A 27,626-nucleotide genomic window follows, 5' to 3' on the forward strand; every position below is an offset into this window, starting at 1 on the left:
TAGCAGTTTTTTATGTTGACTCCTTTCAATCTCAATTTAAATTTAGCAGATACACACTGCAAAATGGAAAAAAAATCTTAGATACAGATATGTAGACTTTCCCATAGCTAATGTTCTTCAGTTGATTGCCACAATTAAATAGAAACATTTAAATCTAATTTATTATAATAAATTTTATTATCACAGTAAGAATTGCAAGAAAAATGCGGTTATTTTGTGTATTAATTATTCAATGAAAGGAGTCTAAGAAGAGGATCGATTGGTTACAGCATTTATAAATTGCAGAAGGATAAATATATATGACGACCGTAAATTGAAACCAAACCATTAAACACTCATTATTACTCCATCAACGCGTTCGCCACCAGCCAACTAATCCCTAAATCCTCCCCTCCGTCCCTTCCCCCTTCCCCTTTCCACGCACGACCACGCCGATCTTCCGCCGGAGGGGGAGCGGCCGGCTGCCGGCGCGATTTTTGGCGGCGCCTGGAAGCCTAGCGGCGACGGCCCAACGGTATTTATCTTCTTCTCCTCCTCTTCTTGCTTCCCGTTCCGCGGCCTCCCTCTCTATCGGACTCCATTTGCCCATTCTGGCTCCATAAATGCGTCAAAACTACGCATTTTCGTCTTTCATTTTGTTTTATTTGGAGGTTCCGAGCTGGATTTGTGTTGCTGCGGTTTATTTTTTGCTTTTTTGTTTTCTCATTTCGTTCGAAAATATTCTCGTTGTTGTAATTATTATTTTTTGGGTGAAGGCCGTTCTGTGGTTATGCTTCTGGAATATATGGTATTGGTAGTTGATGTGAATTCTGAACGTGAATTTTTGCTTGAAACTTTCTCTTGTTGCACCACCACTTGTCGTGGAACTCGTCTTTGGTATTTCATAAAATCTTTGCTGTTAATCCGAATTAAGTTTTAGCCGGTCACTAGAATTATGTTTTTAATCTGTAAGTACTCTGACTTCTTTTTTAGATAAATCATGGACAATATATGCGCCCGAGTAGAACATGTCTTCATGCATTGTCATGACGCTTGATTATTGCAACAATGTCTACATGTCTCTGCTTAGTCTATTTAAGTGTTTGTTTGATTGCATTGGAGGGGGCGGGTGTGAGATATTTCTGAGGACTAGAATTAGCTTACTGGTTCAAGGCCTTCTTTTATCTTTTTGAGTCATATCCTTATTTCCCCATCATCTGTCATTTTCACTCAGTTTTGTTGTCCATCCATCCATACGGCATACATGTGTACATGCACTATATATTCATATATGTACATAATGTTCTACATTTTGGGTACCAGACCCATGTCTGTTCATGGTTGAACCGGTTCTGGTCTAGTCTGTGCCTGAGCATGGCTGGACCGATATGAGTCCTGTCTGTGCTGATGTACCAATACACGGTACACTGGGATGCATCATTGTACCAAGAATGGGAGGGGGGCCACGGGGAGCAGGAGAAGAAAAAGATTAGGAAGAGGAGGCAGAGGGGGAGGAAAAGGAGAAGAAGAGGAGGAGAAGGTGGAGAAGAATTGATAACCAGGTTAGGCCAACATCACCTGCAGTATATGAAGCATGCTTTGTATTTGACTAAAAGGTCAAAGATGTCTCTTTGGATTATATCTGGATCTGTAGACATGATGGAGTGCACTCTTTATTCTCCTCTCATGCTGTTGATAAGTAGCATAAAAGGTTTTTAACATACATGAAGTTTTTTTCTTATTAATTTAGTTTTTTGTATGATATCTATTATTCCTTCCTGTACAATCATATTTCGAGGGTATTTTTCCAACTCGATTATAATTATGCGATGTAGATAGAATTTTATATATTAATGTTAATTATTGAAATTTCTTTGTTCCTGGTGGCAAATATGTTGGTTTTGGTCAAATATCAAAGGCAAATTTTGTCTTCGTAATAATGTAGTATAAATCACATGGGAGCTACTGGCTGTAGTTTTTCTGCTATTTCTATTCTTCATTCATGTTCTGTCGGAGAAAAAAATTGGTATGTCTTTTTGGCTTATAATTAATGTCCACTATCACATGATATGTTACTGTGATTCCAGTTACAATTTCTTTTAGCTACTTGTCTATTTCATAATTAAAGTTGTTCTCAAAATGTCCCTAATTTTTTTTTTAAATATAGTAAATTCCAGGGTAGCATGTATCTGGAAAGAAGAAGGTGAATGTTGCCCACTGGAATCCGATCCCTGCGTGTTCTTTGAGATTGTGGAAGGCTGTGAAAACTTATAGCTTGACCGTGGCACTTTTCTTCCAGAATGCCAGGCTTATCTCTGGCAGTTCGTGAGACCATGTATGCCCAACTTACATTTCATTTTTTGATAGTAATTATGATAATTTCTTAATAAGTATTGCATTCTGTGTTTGCAATTGTTTCATAGATAGTTTTGTGATTCAAGTTATGCATTGTCTTAATTTCCTATTTCTACTTAATTGGTTCTATTTCCTTTCTTTCAAGATGTCAACTTTTCCAGCCCTTTTGCGTTGCTGATTACTTTTGCTGTAGGAATCATGGTTGCAGTTGCAGCCAATCAAGGACTGATCAGATGTGCCATCAGCAGTCTCGAGTTCGACTGACAGCTGAAGAGCAACTTGCAGCTGAAGAAAGTCTTTCTGTATACTGCAAACCTGTTGAACTTTATAATATACTTCAACGTAGGGCAATACAAAATGTAAGTTTGTGTTCTAGGATATTGGTTTCTTGTTAAAAAAGCATGATTATGAGGTTCTTATGTTTAGATGTGCAGTTTAAAGCAGATATTTGCTTGTAAGAGTCTGATTCTGAGGTGATAACAGCTTATTTCACTTTATTGCAGCCTTCATTTCTTCAGAGATGTTTGCAGTACAAGATGCAAGCAAAGCGCAAAAGGAGGTTCTTATTCTGTGATATAATAATTTCCCTTTTAGGTGTAGATGTATTCTTTCATAGTACTTGATATGATGTTTAAAAGTTGTTGTGTTCTGCACATTCTACAGAAAAAAAAGCCATTTCCTCTTTAATTGTTTCATTGATGTTAGTAGCCGAGTCTCCCACCCATGTGCATAGCTTGGTTGTTTTTACAAACTTTAACACAGAGATGATATGTTGGTTTTCTGGGGACATCGAAGTTTCTATATCTTTTTTGCTTATTGTTATTGGTAAAACATTTTTTTTTCTTATCATTTAATTTAGGTCTTCTGAAACTGATTTCTCATAATTTCCTGGACTTTGAAGTATCATGTGTAACTTTCTAGATCATGCCAAAGTTTCAGTATACTATAGGTTTAGTTGAATATAATTTATTTAGATTTGACCTCTACTACATCAAAATTTCTCCCCCTTTTGTAGAATTCAAATAATCATTTCACTGATTGGAAGTCTGAACGCTGAGAAAGAACATTTGTTCCCTCTCTATGTGCTATTAGCTAGATCTGTTGCTGATACTGCAGTTGCAGAGGTATAGAAGTTTCCTGTTCTGCTGCAAGACTCTGTTCTATGTTAAATACTGAAGTTTTCCTGTTATTGTGCTAAATAAACAGCATTCTGCAGTATATCGACTCAGTCGCCCTTGTGTCCTAACTAATTTCAGTGAGTTTGGGAAAAAGGCTCATATGGAAGCCAGTTTTGTTATTCCTGAGATTAAGAAACTGATAACCAATGCACGAGCTAACAATCTCAACATTATTATCATCAGCAAAGGTATGGTGTGTTTCTTTCATATGTGTGTGTGTGTGTAACCTTTATTTTGTTGCATTATTTGACTTATATTCATGTCACATATGAATATTTGAACTGCATCTACAAACCTGATGATCTATTTTCTCTTCCAGGGGAATCAAAAGGTGGTTTTGGTGGAAATCATCTATTGAATGAACATGAAGAATGGTCTTCTTTTCTAAGTAAGGCATAATTAATTGCCAGATTTGTATTGGATATATTATTTGTTTGAACTTCAGGATTCTGATTTTGAGAACTTGAAGATTCCATTTTGTTTTCTCAAAAAATGCATTCCCGTTTATGAAGAAACTATAAATGGTGAAGTAGCAAAATGGTTTGCCACGCTTGATAAATTTGACCTACTGAGTTATTTTTGCTTATGAATGCAGAAAATTTGATTTGATTCCTCTGGATTGGTGCAAACTGAAGGCCTGGATCCAAGCCAAACACTATCACTGTCACACTAATATTAGAAAGATTAGCTCAAATTTCTCAATGACACTCTATGATGCTATTTAAATTATCTTAAGACTTTCAATTGAAGATATATATGATAAATTTCATGAGTTATTCTGTTTCTAATCTAACAAGCCTTTTCCTTCTTGGTATAAAACTCGGAAACTTATGTTCTTATGTCATATTTTGTCAGTTTAAAAGCTCCTTGTATGACCTTCCATGATTCTACTCATTCAAGATAATGGGAAAAAAAGTCAATAAGCTCTCGACTTCTCATATGTTAGTTTTTATGTAGCTGATCAGACCTTTACTTTGGTCACGATATTCTTCATCTGTCTTTAGATTCTGAGTCTTTCTAAGCTAGTAGGCCCAACTTTTTAGTGCTCAAGAAGATACATTGAAGCTCAGTTTGTTGGTTTTTTACTGTTCAGTATAGTGGTAGGCTGGTTATTGGCGTGTACTATGTCTAATACATGAGAAGCATCTTAGTGTGAGTATTTGATGTATTTTGTTCTACCTAATGAACAAATGAATATTTAGTTATCATATGCTACTTTGTGACCACCATGCTGACCATTATCATCAATATGATCAAACCTCATTACTTGTGTTTGGTGTTCAACATGTTTCTTTTTTTTGTTTTGTTTTCAAATGAATCCTTTTTTTTTGTCTCCATGCTTGGGGAATCTATCATGGAGATGGAGAATGTCAGGGTGTGATATAAAAGTTCTTGCTCAGAATAAAATATACTTTGCAGACATTAAGTTGTAACTATAAGATGACGATTAAGAGTAAGTGGAAAGCATGATTCTGTTGGGCTCATCGCTTTAATGGGGTTGAGTTGGGTTTTCTCTATTTGTAATAGGGTTAAGGTCCATTTTAGCTCATGTGGTTTTGACCATAGATCTCTTAAGCCCTTATGATTTACTTGTGCCTAAAATAACCCTTATATTTTCAAAAACGTAGCATATAGGTTCCTCTCATCAAGTTTGAGTTAACAAACGTTAGAGTCTGCTTACGTGGCATGTTGACTCACAATAAACCATTAATATAATGATGTGTAATTTAGGGTTAAGGTCTATTTTAGATCATATGGTTTTGGCCATGAACTTCTTAAGCCTTTATGATTTACTCGTGCTTAAAATAACTCCTACATTTTAAAAAACGTAGCATATATGCTCCTCCTATCAAGTTTGAGTTAACAGACGTTAGAGTTTGCTTACGTGGTATGCTGACTCATAATAAACGATTAATATAATGATACGTGTAATTTAAATTTTTTTAAAAAAACTGAGACCTCCATCAATGGCGGGAGGAGGTGTGGTCGTGGAAGCGACCACCAGCAGTAACACCGAGCCGCTGCTACTTAGCAGGTGTTGTATGCACGCGGCCTCTCCCCCGTTGATGACGAGCTCAGGAGCTTCTGATCCTACCTCGGGTGGATGTGCATCGACCAGTTCGACGCTAGGCTCGCAGTGATCTCCTGGTCCCTCTTCCTCCTCTTGGGTGGCTTCGCCCCCATCGCCTCCCATTTTGTCATCTCCTGTGCCCCACCCACCGTGCTTACGACATGATGGTCCAGCTCTCTCTCACCTCCGCCTCCGGCCTCTCCGCCTTCGTCCGTCGCTACGACCTCCACCACTTCCTCTTCCTCGATAGCTGGTCGAGGAGAGCGAGCGGGTGTGGGAGGGCTACATGGACTAGCTCAACCGCTCCTTTTGCTTGCTCTCTGTCTTCATGATGTTGTGCATCGTGGGGGAGGTGGCTTACAAGGTATGGTGGTCTGGTACTCGTCAGGATTGGAGCGGGGGTCGTTCGTGGTGGTGGGCAGCGCCATGGTGGGCGACGTGGTGGCATGTGCCCTGGACCTAGCTAGCTGGATCTACCGGATGTCACTTCAGGGCACATGCCACCTCCAGGGGGTATGCTTCCAGGGCGTAGTGACATTCGGTTGATCTAGCTCGCCAGCTTTAGAGCGTATGCCACCACGTTGCCCACCATGGCGTTGCCCACTACCGCGAACAACACCCACTTCGATCCTGACGAGTACCACCATATCTTGTTACTTGTAAGCCACCTCCCCCGCGAAGCACGACATCACAAAGACGAAGAGTAGGCGGAAGGAGCAGTTAAGCTAGTCCATGTAGCCCTCCCTCACTCGCTCGCTCTCCTCGACCAGCTTGTCGAGGAAGAGGAAGCGGCGGAGCCCATAACGACGGATGAAGGTGGAGAGGCCGGAGGAGAGGTGGGGGAGAACTGGACCACCACGTCATAGGCGTGACAAGTGATGCAGGAGAGGACGAAGTGGGAGGCGGTGGGGACGAAGACGCACAAGAGGAGGAAGAGGAACCAAGAGACCACTGCGTGCCTAGTGTCAAATTGCTTGACGCACATCCACTTGAGGCATGATTGGAAGCTCCTTAGCTCATTGTCAACGTGGGAGAGGCTGCGTGCGTACGATACCCTGTTAGGTACCAACGGCTTGGTGCTGGTGGTCGCTTCCACGACGACGCCTCCTCTTGCCATTGATAGAGGTCTCAGTTTCTTTTTTAAACAGAACTTACACGGGTCATTATATTAATGGTTTATTGTGAGTCTGCATACTACGTAAGTAGACTCTAATGTCTGTTAACTTAGACTTGATGGGAGGGGCTTATATGCTATGTTTTTGAAAATGTAGGGGTTATTTTAGACATGAGTAAACCATAAAGGCTTAAAAGGTCCATGGCTAAAACTATAGGGGCTAAAATGGACCTTAACCCTAAATTACACGTGTTATTATATTAATAGTTTATTGTGAGTCAGCATGCCACATAAGCAGACTCTAACGGTTGTTAACTCAGCCCTGACGGGAGGAGCTTAAATGCTATATTTTTGAAAATGTATGAGTTATTTTAGACACGAGTTAACCATAAGGGCTTAAGATGTTCATGACCAAAATCACAGGGGTTAAAATGGACCTTAACCCTCTATAATATGTGCTGATGAATCCATAACATGACCAAAGAAAAAGTGAAGACAAAAAAAAAAAGGAAAAGAGCTACAAACCATCTTGAACAGAAATAAGAGATGGTGTTCTATGCTCCAAGGAAATCTTGATGCAAGTTGTGTCGACAAATGTCTTCTAGTGTAGAATTTAATAATATTTAAATTGATATAACCAGAATGAAATATGATCCAAGAAAATCTTGATGCAAGGTGTCGACAATGTCTTCTATGATCCATGGAAATCTTGATGCAAGTTGTGTCAACAAATGTCTTCTTTTAGTGTAGAATTTAATAATATGAACCAAGATAGGCAGTGCAACAGTATGCACCTCTGTGCTATGCATATAGCTCTCAGGCATAGTAATGACTAATGACAATAAGATGCATCATGGTAGATATTGATCCAAATCATGCTGTTTATTTTCTTAGCCATGTTATTTTTAGTAAGGTTTAATGGTGTGATTGTGATTTTTGTGGTCTTTCAGTATTTATTACTTTTGACTGTGTTACCCTTATGCTGCTGTTGACGTAATCTTTCTCTATTCTTTTACCCTTTTTGCCCTTTTGTTTGTTAGTACCTGTGGTTGGATCGTTTCACAAGTAGATAATTTTTTGGATGAAAATATGATATCATGTGCATAGATATAAAATCATGTTATTGTTTTTTTAAGTTTAATTATCATGGCTCTTTTATTACATAATCCAACCAAATTTACACCTTTTCCTGCTCTACTTTCAGAACTTGAAGGGAATTGCCTTTGTGGAAAAATACCAGTTGATTCACTTTGTTTGTCATTAGAGAAATGTGTGACCTTGAGCTTAGGACATAGAACTGACATGCTTTCAGCTGTTAATATGCAACCAAGCATTTTGGAGGTATGCCAAATATGACATTATGAATATATCATTTTAAGTCATCACATACCTTCATTTTTTATTGGGACCTATTAGTATAACATAGAATTTCTATTTATTGGTTTCTGTGGAAATTAGTCATGTCGTATTTTTTGTATCTTTTGCCAATATGCCAGCAGGTTGACTGGTCTGGGACTACCTCCACCGGACACATTTATGTAATTAGATAATATTTTGTATGATTCCATGGTGAGCTTATCTTATGTATATCAGTTCTTGTTCTAAGGACAAGACCCTGCCAATTGATGTGTTAAAATCTCTTAATTGGATATTCTTCACTATTAAATTGTAGATAACACCGTGGCTAGCGTTTGGAACCCTTAAGTAGTTTTGAAGTTGACTAGAGATTCTATGAAGTTGATCCAAAATTTGGGCAAGATAAAAAATATGATGGTCTTATATTGTTATTTTAATTAAAGAAGCCATAAGATTTGTTGTTTAGACACATTAGCAGAGTTTTGAAGACTGATCCATATTGGCGTACTAAGCTCTGCTCGGTACGGTATGTACCGATGGTACACCCTAAAACCTTAAAAATACCTTCACTTACTGCGCTAGGCGTACCGATCGATATGCCTCGGTAACCATCGAAATCCGGGGCAGTACCGGTCTGTCACGGACTTAGCTGGAATTACCTAAGTTGTGAGGCACCCTTGCGGCAAAGACGCGAACTTAGCTTGCGTTGCTTAAGTTGCGCTTCGCCCTTGCGAATTACGTCTGCAAAGATCAGCCCACTTGCAACCTCTTGTAGGTCCCGAAGGACCTGTAAAAGAGAAAGTTGATTAGTTCGAAGAACGAGCGACGGACAAGTCCCGATGTCTCGCGAAAAGGCGAAGCTTTACAAGCAATTCAGCGAGCACCTTGCGTGCACAAAGAGAAAAGAGGGAGAGGAGGAAAACAAGGACTTTAGAGGGCTGAACGAACAACTGCAAGTCCACAAACAACTGCTCGCCGGGTGCTGGGCGCAACAACAAGTTCCCATCAAGGTAACGTGCGAACTTGCAAAAGAGTGTTCAATGCTCGACACTATACCGAAGTCCCATCCCCCATGGTACCACCCGGGTGGTTCCAGGGTGCTGAGATGGCTGACGTTTCGCGTGCAACAGCGGGCTGCAGAAAACAACCTGTGGCATGCGAAAACGGAGCTGTTTTGGGTTATTTTGGGGTTGTTTTGCTCGGTTTGGTGAGCGGTCCCACTGTAGCGCTGCAACTTGTTCGAACTTACATTTTTACAAGCAAAAGGACTTAAAACCAAGCCAAAACATGCTACCAAGCAGCTGTACATGTAGATGAGAGCGACGAACGGTTCGTTGAACGGAGTTGATGCGGGTGCGCGACGATCGTTCGTGACATTCTCCCCCACTCAAACTGTCAACGCCCTCGTCGACACTTGTTGGTAGTTGTTGATAATTGATTCTTCATATCGCAGGGCATTTTCGGGCTCCCAACTGGCTTCAATTCGGGGAAGCTTTCGCCACTTCACCAAGTACTCGGTCTGCTCAGCTCCATTGGGTAGCTTTATCTTACGATCCGCTAAAATAGTTTCAACTCGCTTCTTGTAGGAGACTCTGGTGGGGGGTAGCCGAGTTGAAATACTTCGGGAAGCATCTTGCGGATCCGAGTGGTAGGCTTTTAGGTTGCTGGCATGAAGAACATTGTGAATTTTGAACCACGTCGGAAGCTGCAACTTGTAGGAGACGTTGCCCACCTTATTGATAATTGGGAAGGGCCCTTCATACTTGCGCACCAATCCTTTGTGTATTTTGTTCCTAAAGAATTGGAGTGATGCTGGTTGGAGCTTTACCAACACCAAATCGCCGACCTTGAACTCTTGCGGTCGCCTTCCCAAGTCTGCCCACTTCTTCATCCCTTTTGCCGCCTTCTCCAAGTAAGCCCACGCAATATCTGCATTTCGGTGCCACTCCTTTGCGAAGTGGTAGGCTGACGGACTACTCCCAGTATACCCGATTGCCATGGTGTGAGGAGTTGATGGTTGTTGCCCTGTAATGATCTCGAAGGGGCTCTTGTTGGACGCAGAGCTCCGCTGCAAGTTGTAGGAGAATCGGGCAATGTCCAACAACTTCACCCAATCTCGTTGGTTGGCACTCACGTAGTGTCGAAGATATTGCTCTAGGAGCGAGTTTATCCTTTCGGTTTGGCCATTCGTCTGGGGGTGAAGGCTTGTGGAGAAGTATAACTTGGACTCCAACAATTTGAATAACTCGGTCCAGAATCATCCCAGGAACCGAGCGTCTCGATCACTGATGATATTGTGTGAGACTCCCCAATACTTAACCACATCCTTCATCATCAGTTTGGCCGCTTCCTCTCCTGAACAGTGTAGGGGAGCAGCAATGAAAGTTGCATATTGTAAAAATCGATCGACCACCACAAGTATCGATCCGAGTCTCCCTACTGCGGGCAAGCTTGATATGAAGTCCAAGGAAATGCTCTCCCACGGTCTTTCTGGTACGGGCAACGACTCCAAAAGTCCCATCGACTTCCGTTGCTCCACCTTGTCTTGTTGGCAAGTGAGGCGCGTTCGAACATATTCCTCCACATTAGTCCCTGTCTTCGGCCAATAGAAGGCCCTCTCCACGAGAGCCAAGGTTCTATGAATGCCCGGGTGTCCAGCCCAAAGGGAATCGTGACACTCTCTTAAGAGTTCACGCCTCAGATTGTCCACTCAAGGAACATAAACCCTATTCCCTTTGGTGTAAATGAGTCCCTCCTAGACCCAAAACCGTCGTGCCTTGCCTTCTTTAATGAGCTGCATTAGGGTTACTGCCTGGGGATCACTGTACAGACCATCCCTGATCCTGGAAAGAAAGTTGGAGTGCAACTGACTTGCTTGGCCTCTGCCCTCCAATTGTACGACATTCACCCGCTCCACTTTTCGACTCAATGCATCAGCCACGACATTTGCCTTTTTAGGCTTATACTCCATTGCCTTATCAAACTCAGTCAGGAAGTTCTGCCATCGTGCTTGCTTTGGGGAGAGTTTCTTCTGAGTTTGAAAATAGCTCAAAGCGATGTTGTCGGTCCTTAAAACAAATCGCGATCCAAGAAGGTAGTGTCGCCAAACTCGTAGACAGTGGATCACCGCTGTCATCTCCTTCTCGTGCACCGGATATCGTCGCTCGGTCTCGTTGAGTTTGCGGCTCTCGTAGGCCACCGGATGACCCTTCTGCATGAGCACTTCCCCAATAGCGAAGTCTGAAGCATCTGTATGGACTTCGAAGGCCACCGGATGACAATTTGAGCACTGGTTCTTCTAACACAGCAGCCTTCAGATCTTGAAATGTAGTTTCACATTTATCAGACTACCTCCAAGGCTGCTCCTTCAGCAACTCTGTCAGTGGAGTTGCACGCTTCGAATACCCCGCTATGAAGCGTCGATAGTAGTTGACGAAACCAAGGAAGGATCTCAACTCTAGCACCTTCTTTGGAGTTCGCCATTCCGCAACCGCTTGCACCTTCGATTTGTCCATTCGAATGGAGCCATCATCGATTCGATGCCCCAAGAATAAGATCTTCGTTTGAGCAAAGTAGCATTTCTCCCTTTTCACGAATAATGTGTTCTCCCTAAGAACCTTGAAAATTGTCCGAAGGTGCTTGACATGTTCCTCGAGCGTTTGACTATAGACGATGATATCGTTGAAGTAGACGACCACGAACTTATCCAAATACTCCTTGAATAGCTGGTTCATGAGAGTGCAGAACGTGGCCGGAACGTTGGTTAAGCCGAAAGGCATCACCAAGAACTCAAACGCTCCATATCTGGTCACACAGGTAGTCTTCGCTTCATCGCCTTCAGCAATGCGCACCTGCCAATACCCCGATCGAAGGTCGAGTTTTGAGACATACTTGGCCTTGCCCAACTGGTCGAACAAGTCCGCGATGAGCAGGATGGGATACTTGTTTTTTATCGTCACTTTGTTGAGGGCTCGGTAATCAATGCATAGTCGGAGGCTCTCATCTTGTTTCTTCTGGAAGAGAACTGGAGCTCCGAATGATGCTTTAGAACTGCGGATGAGACCACCGCTTAGCAGTTCACATAACTGCTTTTTGAGTTCTGCCAACTCTAGCGGGGGCATGCGGTAGGGTGGTCTCGCTGGAGGCTTCACTCCTGGCTCCAGCTCGATGTTATGATCCACGCCTCTGCGTGGTGGAAGAGTCTTCGGCAACTCGGGTGGCATAACGTCAGTGAACTCTTTCAGGATGTTCGCCACCACAGCAGGTTTATGAATGGCCTTCTCGTCGAGTGGCTCTAGCTTCATAGTAGCCACGAATGTTAATTCACCTTTTCGTACCCCTTTCTTTAGTTGTAATGCCGATATATGTTGGGGTTCCTTGGTTCCTCTTCGAGAGACGGGAACCACACAAGGGTCGTCACCTCCCATCACACATAGGGAGTTAAGGAACGACATTGGCACCAACTTCGCCGCGTGCATAAATTCCATTCCAAGAATCACTTTGAAGTCATCCAGTGGCACCGCCACCATGTTTGTGCTCCCGCTCCATGTTCCGATCTTGATGAGAACTCTCTTTGCCAACCCGGAGATTCACCTGGCCTCCGAGTTCACCGCCTTCATTCAACTTGGGCTCTTCTCTAAGATCAGCCCAAGTCGCTTTGCTTCTCGATCGGCAATAAAATTGTGGGTAGCGCCCGTGTCCACCATTGCACGGGTCGTTTGGCCATTGACCATAATGTCTACGTACATCAGCTTGCCACTTCTTGCTTTTTGTAGCCTTGTCTTCGTGTTCTCCCCCACTTGACCCCGCATGGCATTCAACAAATGCATTGCTCCCATCCGGGGTCCTTGCGAGTTGCGACTCCTCATCGTTGTTGTTGGATTTAGAACTACTCGAACTAAGAGCGACAACCTTGCCCTTGTCCGATCGGGAGGGGTGGATGGAAGTTGTTAAAGCATCGAGTGCCTGTTTTTGTGGGCACTCCCTCACCATGTGCGGTCCTCCGTACAAGAAATATCCACCAGGTTTCGAGGTCTTGCCTTTCGGGCTTGCCCATTTGTGGGAACTCTTCTTCCTTTGTTCGCCCCCGAGCTCCTTCCCTCGAGAATATTTCGGAGGGCGATTGCTTGAAGATTGTTTCCTTTTTCCCGGGTCTTCGGAGGAAACAAAGTTGGTGAGCCTTTCTGCGACAGCAATTACCCCGATCACGTCGGCGACATTCCTTCGATGTAGTTCTTGTTGAGCCCATGAGTTCAAACCATCGAAGAAGCTGAACAGCTTGTCCTTCTCGGACATGTCCTGTATGTCTAGCATTAGCGCAGAAAATTACTTCACGTAGTCTCGAATGGAAGTATTTTGACGGAGTTGTCTCAACTTCCTTCTCGCGACGAACTCTTTGTTCTCTGTAGGAACTGAGTTCTCAACTCCCGCTTCAGGTCCTCCCATGTGTCAACTTGACACCGACCTTGTTGGATCTCCTCCCAATGGGTTCGCCACCAGAGTTTTGCATCTCCGTTCAGATACATTGTTGCTATAGAAACTTTGGTTTCTTCAGAATCAGGCCTCGTAGCTCGAAAGTATTGTTCCATGTCGAACAGGAAATTCTTGAGCTCTTTGGCATCTCTGGCCCCTCCATAACCATGAGGCTTGGGTGCCCTCAAGTTCTGTGACGGTGCAATGCGAGTGTTGCTTCCTCCCGCATTTAGTGCTCTTGTGAGCATGGTCACCCTTGAAGTGAGTTCCGCCATAACTTCCTGCAGGTGTTGCACGGAGTCTTTGGTGTCATCTGACAATCGGTCGACTAGGGCCTCAACCTTGTCGATCCTGGACTCTGCTTCTTCTTGCGAGCTTTCTACCCCGACAAGCCTTCGTTGGCCATGGTAGAGTTCCTCCAAGCTCGCTTCAAGAACATCCAAGCGGGTTTCCGCCGTTGTGAGTCTCTCCTTATGACTCTTTTTCCCGGTTGGCACTCCAGATTGCACCTCCTCCGCTCGTGGAGAGCAGCCAACTTCTCGCTCATCATGTTCGCTGCCGTGCTCCTCCTGAGCGGCTCCAACAGCATGAGAGCGAGTGTGCACTTGCAGCCCACCTACGGCTGCTTGGGGCAAGGGTCTAGCTTGCCCCGTCTTGCTTGATTCGCCACGATGCTTTGCCATAGTGAAGTTGCGAAGTTCCTTCGCTGCTCGCTCGAAGTGCTTGCCCGCTCTGATACCACAATGTTACGGACTTAGTTGGAATTGCCTAAGTCGTGAGGCACCCTTGCGGCAAAGACGCGAACTTAGCTTACGCTGCCTAAGTCGCGCTTCGCCCTTGCGATTTGCATCCGCAAAGATCAGCCCACTTGCAACCTCTCGCAGGTCCCGAAGAACCTGTAAAAGAGAAAGTTGATTAGTTCGAAGAACGAGCGACGGACAAGTCCCGACGTCTCGCGAAAAGGGGAAGCTTTACAAGCAATTCAGCGAGCACCTTGCGTGTACAAGAGAAAAGAGGGAGAGGAGGAAAACAAGGACTTTAGAGGGTTGAACGAACAGCTGCAGTCCACAAACAGCTGCTCACCAGGTGCCGGGCGCGACAACAATTTCCCGTCAAGGTAACATGCGAACTTGCGAAAGAGTGTTCAACACCCGACACTATACCGAAGCCCCATCCCCCATGGTGCCACTCGGGTGGTTCCAGGGTGCTAAGATGGCTGACGTTTCGCGTGCAGCAACGGGCTGCAGAAAACAGGCCGTGGCATGCGAAAACGGAGCTGTTTTGGGGTTGTTTTGCTTGGTTCGGTGAGCAGTCGCACTGTAACGCTACAACTTGTTCCAACTTATATTTTTACAAGCAAAAGGACTTAAAACCAAGCCAAAACATGTTGCCAAGCAGCTGTACATGTAGATGAGAGCGACGAACGGTTCGTTGAACAGAGTTGTTGCGGGTGCGCGACGTCCGTTCGTGACAGGTCGGTACGCCTCAGTATCGGTCAAAAAATTGGTACTATCCGGTAGATGACAGTCCGCGTACCAGTATCCTCTCGGACCGGTATGTACCGCCCATACCGGGCGATACACATCGAAATTGAGAACCCTGCACGTTAGTGTGATGTCTGGACTTACCAGTGGATGGGCATAGAAACAATCTGTATTTGTGGACATAGAGATGGTTGAATCTCATTCTTTGTAAGGCTTTATCTTGTGATAAGATTCATAACAGTTTGTACTTGAGTAACCTAATGGTTCTTCCCATGTTGGCAGATGTCACATGTGTATTTTCTTGTGCGTACTGAATTGAATGTTACCTTTGGTCTATCTCACATCATAATAGCAATGCAGTATATTTGGCTTGCTTTGCTTAGGATGTGAATCCTTCAAATGTAGAATGTGCACTCCAACATTCTTGTCAATTCTGCTGGATTGGTGCCTACAAAAGGAATCTGGGTAATGTTGATCATAATATATTGGGATGGTAAAAATAAGGATGTACTCGTGGTCTTGTAGGCTCTGGAAAACAAGAAAACGTAGAGATTAAAGAATGTCAATCGTGGCTTGTAATTTAATGTTGTTCTACTTTTAGATATCAAGTGACAATTGGTAGGCTGATATTGAGGGAAAAGGAGAGGAAGGAAAACCTGAATATGACACCAATTTGAGTTGTCATATGCTAGTTATTAAATACTGTTAAATGTCTGTTTGTCCATTTAGCAGCATATATTCCTGTATTTTCTTAATGTAATATGACCAGAGGTTACCTATATGCTATGCTTTTCAGAGGGAATTGCATCTGGCAACCACATAAATTTATTTGTCAAATCCCAGCCTTGTCCAGGTAGCAGCATATACTCCTACATGTAATATAGCATGACCAGATATTACATGCTTTTAAGTTGCATTTGTATGACCACAAGCTTTTTTGTAAGAATGGATGCCTGTTGAGTGGTAGGCCACAAAACGTGCAGATGGCAATAAATTTATTTTTTCTGGCACAGTTACTGGCTTCTTCAGTAAATATGCACCATTCCTTGACTAGCCAAAGTAGTGTCACTGTAAGTCTCGCATAGCTGGTGCATACTACTGATGCTCGAGTAAACAATACTGATAGCATTTTGCCACTTTGTATTAAAATGCTTGTCGGTCCATATTATGTCATGACACATGGTATTTTTGTCATATTCAGTCAAATCATTGCAATCAGGAACCTTGCTTGCATTTGTTAATCTTTAACATTGCAATGCAAAGTACTGTTTTCTGTTGATGATAAATTAAGCTAGCTTCTTGCCGAATATGGATTTTTTTTTCTTGGTTGTACAAATTTGATGTACGTTGACCCTTCCCAAACCTCATATTGGTGAGATTCTTATGCATGGGGCCACAAAGTTTGGTTTACATACTAACACTTCAGATATCTTGCAGCCTAAATATTTGGGCAAGAATGACTGCATATTTTTGCAAACTCAAAATATAGATTCAGCGGTAAGTTCATGCTTGATATTAAATGTTTATTTTTATGGTATAGTTTCTGTACTGAGTTGATTTTCTTCATTTAAGAATACCTGCCAAGTTAAAGTCAGCATATGTGCTCAAGAGGTGGGAGCAAGTGAGACATCTCCTTATGACTTTTACTCATATGATGATATTCCAACATCATCTTTACCTCAAATTATCAGGTAACCAAAAGTTTGTTTGTTTTCCAATATTTAGTTTATTTTTGTTCCTTTATTTGGATGGTAGTATCTCACCTGCCACAAGGGTTTGCCAGCTTTATGTGTTGTACTTTGACATTCTTGTACCAGCTTTTAGTAATTGGCAGGGTGCATGCTCATAAATTGTTGCAACTCCATGCATGGGCATGTAATCAGCATGTCAAAGGCATAATTCCCTGTTGTGTCAATTTCTGTATCTGATGGTTTGCTTATGTAGAAGTTTTTATGAACTTCAGATGTCCTGAAAGGGCATCTACACAATTATCATTTTCTTGTGTATCAACTAAATGATTGTTTTCATATGTCATACTCTATTGCAAAATAAAATTTATCTTCTTTAATTTAGTCAAGCTTCCATTTACTAATGTCATTTTCCATTGTAGCTAAAAATGGTTTACAATTTTGGCTGGTTGCTGTGGTTGGTTCTGTAAATGCTGCTCTTTAAAAAAGTAGAGTCCAGCATCTAAGAACAGAAAATAACAAAAGGTTTAGGGCTTAATTCTCCATCAAGATTAAGTATAGTGACTAATGCTGCTGCATTACAGCTTTTCTACAATTATTGGTCTTCCATGAATTCATGCCTTTTTTTTTTCCAGTCGATTTTAGAAGCATAGGTTGTCATGATGCAGGATCTGATTCAACTCATAAGTTTTTACTGTATTTAAGTGGTTATCTGTGGCATCCACATTAGTTCTCCAGAGGTGACAATAGCTGCAAAATGTGAAGAATCAGAATATGTACAAACTTCAATTGGATTTTCTATAGATGTTTTGTTTTCAAGCGTTTTTCAGTAGTGTTAGGATAATATCGGTTACCTGCTTTTTTCCTTTGTTAAACCTGTCGGCTGTTTATGTGGCTGTTTTGAGAGAGCACTGATGCATTAGTCAATCAAGTTCCTGGTTAATTACATCTGAAGTTGGATTTCTGCTTTATCTTTTATGCTAATAGTTTAGCCACCAAAACAATCTAACATTTTGGTCTATGTATTGCTCTTCAAAAATTTTATGGCAGAGGGTATATTAATATTGTCAAGTTAGCTGTCGTATGTTGTTTTCTGTCCATGATATTCTTGTGCTGGAAGTTATCTATATTTGCCTTCTATATTTCTTTCCTAATTAGTCTATCTACTTTGTAGATTGAGGATGGGGAATGTTCTGTTTAACTATAGATACTACAACAACATGCTGCAAAAAACTGAAGGTGATCTCTCTCTTTGTTCATTGTTTTATAGTACTTGTGGATATAGTTGCTTTCTGGTGGCATTGTACTCATAGCCTTAATTTGTCACCACCATTTTTATTTATCATAAAAGGTATGTGGAAAGGGTAGCTGTGGTGATTTTGATGTATCCTGGAGGGACTCATGTATTGACTAGTGTAGTCTCCTGAAATACCTTGTATTTTAGTGCAGAATTTTGTTACTTACCATTTTGTGATTCCCTACTAAAATCACAATACTCGAAAGTATTGTGATATTTAAAAATGCAAATATGTAAATGCATTGCATATGCTGTCTAATGGAAAATAGTACAAGGATTATAGTAGCAACAAAACTCAAAAGCATCATCAAGGGCCTAATTTTGCACAGATTTTGAAATCGGAATCCGTATTGGTTTCGGCCAGTGACTATAAAATTGGTTCTGGCCGGATTGGAATTGGTATAAAGAAGAGAAGTTACACTATTTTTGGCTGTTTTTAGTTGCTCCCTTAACCTTAAACGACAGAATTTGGAGCAACTAAGGGGCTGTTTCAGCAAGAAGTGAGCCTTGCTTGTCCTCATGACTTTTGCATACCTAATCTACCACCTCCAAAAGTGTTATGTTCCCAAGGGATCGGTGCAGTTGAAGCATCCGACTAAAATTTATAATGAATGCTTCAAATACAGGTCACACTGACACATTTGTATCTATTGACTTGATCAAAGGCCATAGCAGACCAAATGGCTCAGTAATAGTTGGTAAACATTTTTAATTATTTTTTCTGTCATAGTGGGTGGTACTGGTTGATACTTTGTTTGATAGGCCAGTAACATACTCTACTTTAAGGTGTGAAAACTGGGATTGGGTTGAGATTTTAATCTTGTCTATTACACCATTGCTTCCACCTACATCTCATTGAGAGGTGTGCTTAGATAATCTACATTTAACAATCTCCTTCACGAAAACTTTAATCCTAATTAAGATTTTTTGTTTTGTATTCTCTCTTTTTTTGGATAAATTAATTGTTCCTTCATGGCTTGTTAATATATTAGAATTTGGAGTTTGTTGAATTCCAAAAGTGGAGGTAAATTAACGGGCTTGTTAATGGTTAAACTAATTGTTCCTATTGCTAGTTTTGATTTATATGGTTTCCTCTCGCCTATTTTTTCTATATTTGAACTCATCATTCCTTGTATCTTTTGCCCCTTATTTTCAAGTTTTTGAACTATTTTTGTTTCCATTTGACAGTTACGGAGGACTTCTCTTGTCCTTTTTGTTTGGTGAAGTGTTCAAGCTTTAAGGTATTTTATGTATGTTGGTTTTAAAATCTATATTGCCTCTATTTTAGGTTTTATCTGTAATATTTTGGTGCTGTTTCTGCAGGGGCTGAGATATCATTTGAATTCTAATCATGACCTTTTCAATTTTGAGTTCTGGGTTGGTAAACTTTTGGGGTCTTCTTAATTCATTATTTTCTTGAGCATTAAATATACCATCTGGCTGACATTTTCTCAGGTAACCGAGGAGTATCAAGCTGTGAATGTTTCCGTGAGGACTGATATTTGGAGATCAGAGGTTTTTAACAATCATCAGAACCTTCATTTGATATCATGCGGCTTTAGTTATTTGCTTATTTAGCATAATCTATAGCTGAGTGACCGCGCTAAGCAATAAGCTTAGGTGGTTTGAAGATCTGATATAAAAAATATTATTTGTTGGTGCCATCTGGTTTTTCCCCATTGTTCAAGACTTACCAGATTGGATCATTGTAGAAAAAGAACTCAAGTGTATCATATTCTCTTAAAAATATAGTAAAAAAATATATGAAAAGAAATTGAAGGCTGTTAATTTGTCTAAAAGATGGTACTATTATAGGTACAAAACAATATACATGAACAAACAATATGCACATCCCATCTTACTGTTCCTCATTGTTTTCCCTTTTCTACATTTTCCTTTGTCTTCTGCTTTTATCTTCTTGTCAATTTGATGATAATTCATGCTGGGAACAGTTAAGAATAAGCGGAGGTAGGACTAGTAATTACATGTTGGTGGGTAGGTCTGGCTCTTTCTTGGTCCAGATTGGATGTTGCAGATTGGGCTTCCGTAATTTTTAAGATCTTGTCCATTACTTAGGTTGTCAGCCGCCACACTTCAAAATGACATAGACCAGCACTTCAAATCTTTAACCTCTGTATGTAGCTACAACCATTACTATTGGGATATGCAACCAACAAATCATCCCAGCCAGCATATCCAAAATTATGAATTATGTACCATCTTGACTTTTGACATTGATAACAAAGAAAGTTAAATCAAGGAATCTAATGAAAAATTGATGACATCAGAATGTGCAGGAAACTTGTAATATTGCACATAGAAAATAATCAAATTAAACTCCTGATTAAACAAAACAATCCATCCAAATTGATTGAACAAACCCTTTGGACAATTTTATGAACAATGACTCTAAATGTACAAATGATTTGCTGCAATTTTGAAGTGCAACCTAATTATAACTGGTAAACAGTTTCAAATAAAAAAAATGTAAAGAGAATGGATAAATTATACAACTAGAAGGTTCAGGGTGCATTGATATGGTATGTTACATGGTGTATGGCAACATGTACCAAAGGGATACCAGATTTAATGCTCGTCTTTCATTTTGCTTTTTTGGATGGTTGTTGCGAAAATCTGTAATAGATGATAAGATGAGGGCTCAGAAATGTCAGCAAGCTGTAATCACCAAAGAAACACCTGTGCACCTTCCACCTTCCTTTATATTCATTTCTGTTTCCAGATTCCCATGCCAAAAAGGAAATTGCCTACTGGCCAATGGCTTGATAAAAATAAGAATACTGGGTGCCTTCCATAACAAGCATGGACATAAACTGGAAGGGGACATAAAGTATTGTCCTTTTGTCACAAACTGTGAAGATATGGTCAAATATTGATATTGCATGATACAGATGTCTGGCTCTTCTGAATCAGGGAAGTTCTAACTCACAACTGCCTTAGCTGTAAATGTAACCCTTGGGTGAATTACCAGTTTGCCTTGCTTCCAGTATGGCATTTGACTTAGCTTCTCATTATGCTTTTTTCAGTCTTTAGTGCCACTTCCCAGCTTTTAAAAGTTTCTTATGATCAATCCTAACTTGAGAAACCTTTTGAATTTATTTACTTATTTTTATGATATCTGCAGGTTGCATCAGATGGAGTTGATCCTAGGCTGCAAACTTTTTTCTATTGGTGGTCCTTTTTATTTATTTATCTTAGCTCTTGTTTGTCTTTCTATAACTTATTTCAAGTTAATGGAGTTATTTCAACTGACAAGTGAGTTCTACTGCAGCTCAAACTTAATGAGAAGTAGAAGATCGAAGAATAGTGTTCAGACTGCAAGTCATGTGCATCCACATGTTTTGGAATCAGGCTTGCCTGAAGCAGCTTTAGAAGGTTCCCGTGAAGATTATGATAACAAAGACAATGGAACATGCTCCTCTCAAAGGCCTCATGCATATACAACGAGTGCTTCGCTTACAAATGGATGTGATGGTACGTGCTGAGTTTAGTTTTGTGATCGCATATCTGTGATGCCAGAGTAAGCATTATGGAACAGATGGTGGCTCTTACAAAGATGAACAACAAAACACAACTATTATTTAGTGGAACTCACTTCCTGTGAGACATAAATCTGAAAGCAATCTGAAAGCATCAGTTCACAGATTCGTTATGCTGCAGGGTGCACAAGACATATATTATCTTGCCCTGATACAATAGGTGCATGTGTTGTGACAACTCAAGGTTCTACCAGCAATGATTCTGGTCAGCAAGCATCTGGAAATAATCTAGCATCACAAAATATGCTGCAGTTTTCTAAGATGCGAAAGATATCTGATGAACGAGCTGATCCCAGAAAGTTGGTATCTATCTCATTTTAATTATTTTTCGAGAATGAAAATGCATATTCTCATTTACAATGCACACCTTTATTTGGTGTGTTATATTGGTTGCCACAATAAGATTATATCTTCTTTACCAATCCTCTTCTTTTCACAGTCGTGCTCTGCTACAAAAACGTCAGTTCTTTCATTCCCATAGAGCTCAGGTGATGCACAATCCCTCCTTCCTGATTTCTTCATTTTTTTGGCTTATCTACTTAAACTTCCTATTAGTGGTTAGCAATGTTTTGTTCTTATAACTCATGATACTTTTTAAGTTGCCACCTGATTTACTGCAACACCCAAAATTCTGGTACCTCTTCTCCCTTGTGCACACTGGATCATTGTGTTATGGCTGTTTTTCCTGCGTAGCTCTGTCAATTTCGGGAAACTTAGAAATTTGTGTTTTTTTGGACATCTCATTTGGGAGGTAGTGTTTGCTAATTGGAATGAATTTTCTTTAACAAAGCAAAGAACAATCATATAGAAGATTGTTATCATTTCTTATAGTTTGAGCAAGAGTGAAATGGTTCTTTGAAAATAGAGAAAACAGATATATCTGTCATCTTCTTATTAAGGTATTGCGTTAGTTAGGTATGTTACAATATTCATATATGAATTGAGCCTGGTGGGCTGTGCAAACTGCATGCATCAGTCATAGGTTTGGAAACTCTGCCAGTATTGGACGATGCTTATTTGTTATAATAGCACTTCCTATTACCACTTTTAAGGTTGCAGTGATGTCTTCATTTTCCACTTACATTTAAAGAACATGGTTACGTAATGGTTTTGAGTATTTGTGACGAGGATTAATTGCCATTATTGTTTTCACATAGAGGACTTCAAGATAGGTACTAAACCCAATAACTAGTTCGGTAATTTATTGAAGTCTTGGTATAGTTACTTGGACAGAAGCTAATCTGTGCCTACCAGATCTCTCAACAATGAAGACATTTGAGTTGAATCACATAAGAAGCACAAAGCTGAGCACTTTTAACACTAGTATATTATTTTCTCCATATGCATTCAATGTAGAATTCAGAGAATTGATACCACTATAATGTTTCTGCTTGGGAACAAAACCGAACAGATGGAGGGTTGGAAACTAGTTGGATATGCGGAAGTATAGGAAAAGAGGTAGGTAGCAACAAATAAGTGAGATAGGTAGCAACAAATAATTGTGGATAGAAAAAGAACAAGAATGAAGAAATATAAGCGGTCCACAAATGGCTTTTAGAGCGATGAAGATTAGAGTTAGGAAGGAATGTAGATTAAGAAGGTGCATACCTTAATGATGATAATAATTCATGAATCTTGTGGTATTTTGAGGCAAATTATTGATCTAGTTGATTTTGTTACATTGGATTTATTGTCGGTGCTTGAATTTAACTTGTTTTCATCTCAAGAATGCTTACGGGACCTGATGATATTCTTGTTTGAGGTCTGAAAAAATTTAGGGGATATGGGAGTAGCTTGGTTAACTAGTTTATTTAACAAAATCATGATATTCAGAAAGATGCTCGATGAATGGAGAAGGAGTTTTTTAATGTCAATTTATAAGAATAAGGGTGACATATAAAATTATTCGAATTATAGAGGAATTCAATTCATGAGATTTTGGGAAAGAATTATCGAAAGTAAGATAAAGTTTGAGACAAATATCTCTAAAAATCAATTTGATTTTATGCCTAGAAGATCAACCATAGAAGTTATTTATTTATTAAGAGAATTAATGAAAAGGTATAGGGAGAAAAAGAAAGATTTGTATATCATTTTTATTGACTTAGAGAAAGCTTATGATAGGTTTCATAGAGATTTATTATAGTGGATTTTAGAAAAGAAAGATATATCAACTAATTATTTTATTTTTATTAAACATATATATGATAATGTAGTTACTAGTATTACAACTATAGAGCGTGTCTCATGAGTTTCCTATTAGCATAGGATTACATCAAGGATCCGTATTAAGTCCTTACCTTTTCACATTGATAATAACTAAATTTATTAGTTACTTACATGATAGACCTCTCTTGTGTATGTTATTTGCTGATGATATTGTCTTAGTTGATGAGAGCCTAAGTGTAATTAATTATAAACTTTGAGCTATGGAGTCAATCCTTAAAAACTAAAGGTTTTAAATTAATAACTTGAATATATGAAATGAAATTTTAGTAATTCTAGGAATAAACAAGATATTATAGTTAAGTTGGATGGACAATAAGTCCCTTTAAATAAAATCTTTAGGTATCTTAGACCAATCATTCAATAAAATGGAGGGTTCTATTAAGCTTATTATGACCCTAGTGTTGATGCTAAAATATATAGGTTCTGTTTTAAAATTATTATTATATCATTAAAAAGCCAATTTTATTGACCGCATGGCAAATTCTGTGTGATTTGAAACATGAATTGCTTAACTAGCATGTCTCTGTGGAGTAGAAGTTCATCTTAAGGAGTATATTTCCAGTTGTGGTTCCTGGTGTGTTGTTTATCATTTTTTCCTAATAAAAATAGAGGCTATGCTTGGACTTACTGGCTTTTGACCTTCACTGAAATTGCAATACTTTATTTTGCATTTAATAGGTTATTTCACTTCACTTGATCTACTTGATATTCACTATATACTAAAATCCTTTTCATTCATATTTATTCTAGTCATGTAGATGAACCTTGGTTTCATGTACTTAACTATATTTTGTGATTACTGTTTTTGTTTTTTTTTGAAAGTTACGCACTATGTATAAAATAGGTTAATTTTCTGCATATTTTCATGGCCATCCAGCATTTGATATACACGTCTGCTAAGTTGAGTTTGTAACTTATACATAGCAGCCAATGGCATTGGAGCAAGTATTTTTAGATCGGGATAGTGAAGATGAAGTTGATGATGACATTGCTGATTTTGAAGATAGAAGAGTAAGATATTGTTTGTCTGGGCATTCCTCTTTTCTTGCTAGCAATTTTACTTCATAGGAAATGAAGAGAAATAAGCAAATTATTTTTGTTTTCTAAAGAGGTCATATTTTTGTGCATTTTTATCCGAGTTAGTCTCCTTCAGGGTCCTATCATTTCTCATTTGGTTGTTGTCTAACCATATTAGATGATAATGTTCGTTGTTCATATACTTTTAAAATTTTATTGCTTCTGTAATGAGCCATAAGACAATGCAGATGCTTGATGATTTTGTGGATGTGACGAAGGATGAGAAGCAAATTATGCATCTGTGGAATTCTTTTGTTCGGAAACAAAGGTATTTCTTTACCTGCTTTAGCCAGTTATTTTTGTTTGAAATAATGTCTTCCATGATTTCAATAGACTCAGTTAAGATTTCTTTTATTATTCTTTTTTATAGTATGATCAAACTAAGTGTACACACACAAACATGGAAATATTACTTTGTATCTATTAAACTGGCTGTTACATTACTGAAGTATTTGGCTTGACAGATTTGGTCAAATATTTGTGTCTAGGTACCATATATGGAAATGTGGAATTGTTACTGTAATGTATCTACTATTTGGGCTGTATGGATTGTTTTCCACTATTGAGATTTGTACAACACAATATATCTAATAAAGTCAAGAGCATTCCTATTTCTTTTCGTTGTCTCCTATAAAATCTTTATAAATCTTCCTTTATTTTTCCTTGCACAACTGACACTAATTGACTCGTCTTGTTTAACTACAACATTTATAACTCTTCGTTGAACATGAGTTGTTCATTTCAGATGGTTCTCCCTTTGTTGATCCTTTGTCATTTCAGTTTTAGTCCTACTAAGCTTCAACCGGAATATTGTCATATATATTATTTAATTCTATACTTTTGAAAAATAGTTGTGTAATTATCAGAGATGAAATTTTTATGATGGATATATATAATTCTGTATATATGTAGGTAGCAAATTAGATACATACAACAAAAGTCCAAACTATATGCATATTGCCCAATATTTAACATGTAAAGCATTTGGTGAATAATTTGTGTCCTACATTATATTAAATATAATATATTAAATAAATGCTATTGGTACAATGGTCGTAAGATGTTTTGAATTACTTGACATGACACTTGTCAGGAAGTGTACCACAAGAGTCATAATATGTTTTGAACTACTCATTGACTAGAATATCGTTTTGATGTATCCTTGGTTTATAGTTAATTGTTGAATTGCGAAGACTGATAGGCTACTTAGTACCTGATCAGACATGTTATCTCCTTTCTTTCTGTCACTAGAATTGGAGATGACCTTTGGATGCCGCATCTTGCATGGCCAGCATTCAGAGTGGTGGACTTACCATGTTTTGGTGAGGCACAAGTCATCCTATTATTGTTTTTTCTAAACAGTGCTGCCTGAACATAACCTTACCCCGCAAGGGGGGTAAGTACAACCAACAAGGCCTGATAGGTGCACAAGGCACCAAACAAATGCTACAAAGGCAAGAAACACATAAGGATTTAGCAATGGGTGCACAAAGTGCCATTACATTTTTTTTCTTTCGAAATCGAGTCAATATGTCATCTGCTATGTGAATTTATTATGCAAAGGAGATAATAATGGTGATCCCTTGAGATCGAATGGCAGACTGGAGTTCAGAGTAGTGGAGGTTGAAAGGGGTGGAGGATGGAACCATCAACTGTTGAAAAGTCAACCATGTGGCTGGTGACTCGCCACAATTGACTAGGTGGTACCCATCTGGCATGGTGATTGACATGGTTACCAGAGGCCTTGTACTATTAGTTTCTTTCCTGGGACCAAATCTTTTGCCCAAACTTTGTTATTCAGGGTGTACACTTTTGTTTCCCGGTAAACCTAAGTGTAAACTTAATATCTAACATACATATTGGCTTTGGTGTCCCTCCAGGGTTCTGGCTGATGGTCACATATCATGGGCTTGTGAGGCATTCTCTCAAATTCACGGGCAAGAGCTTGTGCGATCTCCAGCTTTAATGTGGTATGGCTCAGTCAATCAGTAATGCTGAATTGTTCATGCATATGGTTATGCTAGCACATTTTTCTTTCCTTATTCTTGCATGCTAAAAGTGTCATTCAAGTTCAACTCCCTTTTTGGTGCCTTAATGAACTCATTCACTAGGATTTAAAAAAAAAAACGTCTCTGATCCTGCTTAGAGATGGATGCTATTTCTTCTGATGAGAACTACTGACGTTTTGGGCTGAGTCTTACCAGCTAATTTCGTAGGCATTCTCTGTAAAATGGCTGTCTCATCCAATGCTGGCTTTTGCTGTTTGTCTGATACATATTGCTGTGTGGTTTTCAATATGTTTCCTGTAGATTTCATTTCAATATTTGCGATCAAGGAAGTTGTGACTACTCAAATGACATCTGTTGCATGCAGGTGTTGGAGGTTATTTATGATCAAACTTTGGAATCATAGTCTCTTAGACGCACGCACCATGAACAATTGTAGCTTAATACTCGAAAGAAATCAAAATGAGGCCTTGGGCGCCAAGCAAAACTAAGATCTGGGAGACCAGTGAGGAACCAGAATTACTTCATGCTAACTTACACCCGTACCATTTTTTGGAAAGGTTTCCTATCTGATTTGTTTCTATATTTGATGTAACTTCTTTGGGGTATTATTGTTTACAATCATAGTGTTGCCAGGGGAGAGAAAAGGCCTTCACTAGCCTGCAATTGTCACCTTATATGAATGTTCGCATATTCTTTCAGCTCAGAAGGGCAAGTAATATTGCATAATTTATCGATATCGTGGAGAATTCTTACCATTCAT

The 27,626-nt window shown here is 39.6% G+C and overlaps 1 protein-coding gene across 4 annotated transcripts; it reads left to right on the forward strand.

Annotated features, from left to right (window-relative positions):
• The first annotated feature begins 325 nt into the window (after nt 1-325).
• Nucleotides 326-27,600, forward strand: LOC135634567 (polycomb group protein EMF2B-like). 4 transcript variants are annotated; one of them, XM_065144943.1, is made up of 23 exons: nt 326-514; nt 2,147-2,314; nt 2,528-2,693; nt 2,838-2,893; nt 3,350-3,458; nt 3,541-3,700; nt 3,832-3,900; nt 7,902-8,038; nt 16,447-16,506; nt 16,582-16,700; nt 17,872-17,936; nt 19,183-19,235; nt 19,318-19,371; nt 19,450-19,509; nt 21,137-21,183; nt 21,284-21,486; nt 21,673-21,850; nt 21,991-22,039; nt 24,708-24,791; nt 25,046-25,125; nt 26,109-26,179; nt 26,738-26,827; nt 27,231-27,370. In XM_065144943.1, exons 2-22 carry the CDS (start codon nt 2,280-2,282, stop codon nt 26,821-26,823), a joined length of 1,941 nt encoding a protein of 646 aa, XP_065001015.1. In that variant the 5' UTR covers nt 326-514; nt 2,147-2,279; the 3' UTR covers nt 26,824-26,827; nt 27,231-27,370. The 4 variants fall into 4 exon arrangements, 3 of the variants coding, with proteins under 3 accessions (XP_065001015.1, XP_065001014.1, XP_065001013.1); XM_065144942.1 differs by lacking the exon at nt 26,109-26,179 and having other exon boundaries at nt 2,157-2,314; nt 27,231-27,600; XM_065144941.1 differs by lacking the exon at nt 26,109-26,179 and having other exon boundaries at nt 327-514; nt 27,231-27,600.
• The last annotated feature ends 26 nt before the right edge of the window (nt 27,601-27,626 follow it).

Source organism: Musa acuminata, chromosome BXJ3-4, assembly GCF_036884655.1.
Source record: "Musa acuminata AAA Group cultivar baxijiao chromosome BXJ3-4, Cavendish_Baxijiao_AAA, whole genome shotgun sequence".
NCBI classification, from domain to species: domain Eukaryota; kingdom Viridiplantae; phylum Streptophyta; class Magnoliopsida; order Zingiberales; family Musaceae; genus Musa; species Musa acuminata.